The following is a 6,000-nucleotide window of genomic DNA, read 5'->3' as shown; positions in this document are numbered from 1 at the left end:
ATGTGAAAATCAATAATGCCGATGACTATCACAGATGAAAATCCACACACCTTGATCGAAGAACAAATATCATGAGCCTATACTAGCATCTAAATGATATACTTGATCACAAATTTCCTTAAGCGCAAGGTCTAGATCGTCCAAGTATTCTTCCTGAAAATTAAGTCTATCCACATAGCCGTCAAAGAAAGCCATGTCCTTTTCAGGGATGTACGTTCTTAAGCCTGTTGAGAGACCAAAAGAGTAGAAAATGACCTTCCTACCTTAAGTCCAAAAAAGAATTTGTTCATGGCTTCATTAAGAGTACGATACAAAGTCTTATATCTTCATTTTTATATAAATGATAATAATCCTATTTTAATCTTCAAAACAGAAAGATTAAATTGCTGCAGGTAGAGATCCTTCCTGGTTCCAAGATATCTAAAGACCTGTTTTTCATTTTGAGAAAAAACAAAAAAACGTAATGCTCTGAATAATAATGGCTGCCCTGAATGTAGAAGAATCATACTGACTAGTATTAACGGTAACAATGTAATCAATAGTAATTATCACAGAAACCTTGATTCTGATTAGTTGTTGAATAATGTTCCTATGGTAGTTATCATTGATGGTGAACTTTTAATGAATGATAAGATACTTAGCCAAGATAACTGAGAGGCTTGTAGTTTCATTGCCATCCATACAGTCAGAGCCTGATGGTTGTGTAGGAAACATGTATTTTTTTATAATGGAAGATAAATGTGTTTAAATGGATGTACATGTATCCCAATTATTGATCGTAAATATGTCTTTGAAAGTTAAAAATCATTGTGATGGATGCATTTAGAAATGACAAAATCATATTATTGTACGGAAAATGTAAAGAAAATCCAAAATAAAGAACAACATTATCAACTACATGTATGTATTAAAAGAAATGTTGCCTGTCTAATTTTGTATTATGTAATTATCATAAATATTCCATACATGTAAAGTTGTGTGACACTGAATACATGTAGATGATTAAAGAGTTATTTGATGCTGTTATTTTTGGAATCAAAAGATGTTTGATATTAAATAGTGTTGAAAACTGAAAAATTCAGGCAATTGGTTGAAAATGAGTCCCATAATTTGTGAATGATTTCAACAAATGGCACAGACGAAAAGAAAATAAATCCTTATTGACTCTGTTCAGTGACCAGCACTTTGATTCCGGAATCTATATTTAAAAAAAAAATCATATCTTCAAGTTTAAAATAAAAATCTTAAGGTTGACTTTTCGCTGGCCAAAGTCAATAAGGATTTCTAATGGTTCAAATTTCAAATGTATGTAAAAGACTTGTCTTATGAAATGAATTGCTTGTTTGACAACTTGTTTTCATTATTTTTAGATTACTGACAGAAACATAGAAATAAATTGATGCAAACATCTTGTCTAAGTTGGCATTAAGGCATTTTAATTAATACCTGACATAATACATCCCTGTTTTTTTTACAAGAATAACTAGACTATCTTTAGAATTTATTCTAAAATTTAATTTCATTATATACATCCATATATCAACAGCTCTATACTCATATTCAAAGTGGATACATTGCATTATGATTTAGGGCTTGATGCCTTCAATATTCTATACATGTACATGAAGAAAATGACAGCACTTTGTAGTGCTGTTCTGAATGAAGGATGGAACACTAAAATGCAAAACAGTTTTTCCATTATTTTTATTTTTAGTAATAAAGGATGGATATTTGAATGATTTGATTTGAACTGATAAGGGTTGAAAGATGAAGACTTCCCATCAAGTTTTATTTTATACAGAAAATCAAAAAAGTGTCTGCAAATTTCATCACAATAATATGTAAATAAGATATTTACGACACATCAAAGTTTTAGTTTTAATTTTCACAAAACAGCCAAGCAGAACCCGGGTGATATAATGTGCAAATGAGAAAGCCAATCATATATCATACATGAATTTCATTATGGAATAAAGAAATTTTTCATTTTTGTAGATCTCAAAGAGGCTGCTTTTGACTGAATCACAACTAACACATGATCACTCAAGTATCAAATAATTGTTTACATCACCATGTGAACAAAAGGAAAATGTTTCACATTTCATATAAAACACAAAGAAACAGTGATTGGTATTGTCATTTAAAGTCCCCTCATTTGCATCTCCTGTAACATCAGTGGTCATAGTTTTTGTTCAAATCATTCATTTTGACTTTCAGCTATCCACTTTATTCATGAAGCCAGTTAAAACCACACAAAAAATGGAGGGGGGGGGTATTATTCCATACAAATGCACACATTCTCTGCTGGGTTTGAAGACTAATCATACCGTTTCCTCTCCCCCCCCCCCCCCAAGATGGAGTGAATTTTACCAGTTTGGCAAAAAAACATTTACAAATAGACATTTACACCAAAACATTAAATTCAATTGAACAAATTAAAAGACACTTTGTATTAAAAAGTGGAATAAAACTTAATACAAAAAAATGATAACACTATATAAGGAATCTAAGTCAAGTTAGATCATATTCATATAGACTCTTTTAATCCGCAGTACTGATTTGTCAACTTTTACCTTTTGATGAATACACAACTACTATGAAAACAAATACTAGTACACATGTACAAGTACATGATCACGATAACTATTAGAAAATCTTCTCATAGCCATCTTAGGCAGTCCTAGGTTGGTAAATATTCAAAGTAATGATTTTGCAAGTAGTTTAATTAGCAGTTTACTTGACTAAACAAAAAGCTATTCAGATTGCATCTTAGTATTTTACTTTATCAAGCCAAATTTAAGCAATATACTTGCTAAATAACCTGTGACGTCATTAAGTTTGAGCATAATAAATAGCAATATACATGTATGTATCCATCTGTGCAGAAAGCTTCACCGCGCATTTCATGTTTGTAAACTGCATGCTAGCCAGAGTTAAGCCGGGTAGGCAGCTGACTTTAAAGCAAAATACTTTTAATAGCCAAAACATGCCATTGAATACCATAGATGGTTAAGTATTTTAAATACAGAGTAAAATACTTAAAATTCTGGCTAACATGTAAGTATTTTACTCTGTATATAATGTAGAATACCTATCCATCTTTGCAATTAATATATTTCTTTTGGGTTTGGAGAATTTTGCTTCAGTCAGCCTCTACCTGGACTAAGTATGGCTTGTGTGCAGTTCACAAGTTATGTACATACGCGCAGTCATACCAAGTCATCTGGTGCATGCAGGTGGAAACATTCAATTCACATTATTTGGTTTTATAGACTTTCATGATGTCAATAGTTGTCAGGAATATTTGCTTAAATTAGGCTTTGTAAAGTAAATTACTTAGAAGTGAATAGTAAAATGCAAAGTAAAATATTTACTTTGTCAACACTTGAATACACGCTCTTTCTCTTGGCTAGTAAAATTACCTACGCTAACTAAATCTGTGTAGCAAAACATAAGACTACAATTTTAAAACATCAATAAAATTTTCTTTAAAATGGAACCGTACTGAAATCTAGATTATAAATATTTGATTAAGATAAAAGTTTTGAACCTTTTCTCTGCACACATATCCATTTCAAAAGGTGGCTTACTGTTCTGTTTGGTTTTTTTTAAACAAAATGTGTCGATGCTTCAAGATCCATGGTTAAAAAATACCAATGTTTTTATAATCAACGTGCGGACTAAAATGAAAAATACCAACATCAGGCAATTATGCAACAATTTGTGTTTACTACAATTGCGCAACTGTCGGGTATAATAATAATTTAAGGTTTCAGATAGATCAAAAATCAAATTGCCATCAGATTTTAAAAAACTTCTTCCTATAGATATCAATATTTTTTTAAACAGGTCATCTGACCTATAGAAATTATTACAGATATTTAAAAAAAAATAGGAATGCTATTGTTCACAGGAAGAACCAACTCTGAACTCTTTCTGAAAAACAAATCACCAGGTCATGTATTTGAGTTTAAGTCTCACAAAGTACCAGACTGAAACTGGTTTTAAACTTCAGATTAAAAGTCAAATTAGGTCAAAGATCAATGCCAAGTTGAAAGACCAATTTTAGGGTACCCAAGCAACTGTATTTCTGTTGGTATATGTGTTCAGTTGCAGCCCCAAAAAAATTATAAAAATGTATATATAATTTTTTTTTTGCTTGTCACAACCAATTGCCTAAATCTGCTAAATTGGATACACTTTATTTGTGCAGTGAATGGGGGATTTCGATTTTTTCCAGGGCTTTTTTTAGCATTTCAGCGGCAAAATCACCCCAGAGCTCCTGTTATTTTTCCCCCTGTAATTACATCTAGTCATAAAAGGGAAATATTTGCTGATTATGATCTCATAAATACACAGTATCTTCAGGATACATCAAATGTGTGTATACATTACAACAAAGTTGTAACAAAGACTGAAGCAACTTTGATCAGAATAGCAAAAATTGTGTAGGCCAATACATACGCCTATCACTGTCATGAGATAATCACAAACTTTCAATTTTGGCTAAAGTTTAATTCATCCATTCACTATAAGTAGTGAAGAAGACAAAGGGAGGGGGGGGGTTCCAGTCAACTACAACGGAATGAATAAACACAAATCAAATGCTACACAAACAGTGAAATAGAAACCTATTAACCCGTTGAATACTTAATTCTGTTATTCCCATATACTTTGTACAGGTATAACCCGGTTCCAGTTGTCAATGGGTTAACAAAATCCTCATAAGGGCTGTGAGGATATACACAATATATCATAGACCTGAAATACTTTGAGCTATGGATGGAAAAAAAAGACAGAATATCCACCAAGAAAAATTGTGCATACATTGACAAAAGATGGCGCTATTTACTCTAGCTTTCTTGCAACCCAAGAGGACATATATGTAATCAGGTGAAATTTGTATTTTTTTCTGTTCTTGCTATTACTGTTTAACAGCTGAATCAATGTAATTCACATAACGTGAACATGAAAGCAGTTGAATATTCATTAGACGAGGGATGGGCTTGTCTTACATGCAAGTTAGTTCATAATAAAATGATCAGTTAGATTTCTGTAATTTGGAGGCGTACAGTATGAATACAAACATGCACATAATGATACTATGCAAATCAGCCTTCAATGGAAAACTATCACTTCTCACTGAATCCATGAATATGAAGTCAGATGAAAATTCAAATGAAGCAAATAAAAGCTAATGAATTTGAAAAATAAGAAATGAATTATATTAAATAAATATTTCACTGAAATAAAAAAATTACAGCTCTTGATCTTTATATACAGTTGTACTTCAAGTAACAATCAGTTATAAATCACATTTATGTAAGCAGCATCTTCATCGTTATCATCATGAGACTAATAAATATTCATCTAATTTAAATGTTCATTCAACATAGATTGAAGCTCATGAATATTCATTCATCACAACGTAGGAGAGACAGGTTCAATAGTGCCCATAGCAGAGAGCAAAGACCGGGTGAATGGACCTGAGTTTCCACTGATAGTGGAATCGGCGTCATCGCTGATATTCCCAATGGAGGCACGACTGCGGCTCCCATAGGGGTCCTCGATGTCGTTGGCTAGCATGTAGCTGTCGAAGAAGGATCTGTGGTGGTCGCTGATCAGGCACATACGCATCCCTAGAATAGACAGGAGATACATGCAAGGGGAATGGTCAGGGCTGTGCTTTCTCTCCAAAATTGGATCAACCCAATTACATCATTAAAATCAACATTTAAAATGGCAGATTTCTATACAGGTGTACACTCTTCAATGTACATGTTTGAGTAGATGGTAGTATTACGAAATACCATCATATTGTTATAACAAAAAAGATGTCAAAAGATGAAAATAAACCATCAACTACAGGTCAATATTTCTTTATATGGTTAGAAAATTTGGAAATTTTATTTTTGTAATAGTAGTTTGACTGGACTAGATTATATTTATTTAGATTAAACTTATTTTAGGAAACTTTTGATGACTGATTGAATGAGTGGA

At 32.0% G+C, this 6,000-nt stretch overlaps 1 protein-coding gene across 1 annotated transcript in view; it reads right to left on the bottom strand.

Moving 5' to 3' along the window:
* Positions 1–1,419: 1,419 nt before the first annotated feature.
* LOC129280475 (cerebral cavernous malformations protein 2 homolog) overlaps positions 1,420–6,000 on the bottom strand; it is a 36,204-nt gene continuing 31,623 nt past the window's right edge. Inside the window, exon 11 of the mRNA XM_064112149.1 lies at positions 1,420–5,639. Coding sequence (XP_063968219.1) covers positions 5,422–5,639 — 218 coding nt within the window. The 3' untranslated portion in view covers positions 1,420–5,421. The remainder of the gene's footprint in view (positions 5,640–6,000) is intronic.

The sequence above is a fragment of the Lytechinus pictus genome, chromosome 17 (assembly GCF_037042905.1).
Source record: "Lytechinus pictus isolate F3 Inbred chromosome 17, Lp3.0, whole genome shotgun sequence".
Taxonomy (NCBI): Eukaryota; Metazoa; Echinodermata; class Echinoidea; order Temnopleuroida; family Toxopneustidae; genus Lytechinus; species Lytechinus pictus.
Note: the sequence above shows the minus strand (reverse complement) of the source record. Positions and strands in the feature narration are given on the sequence as shown.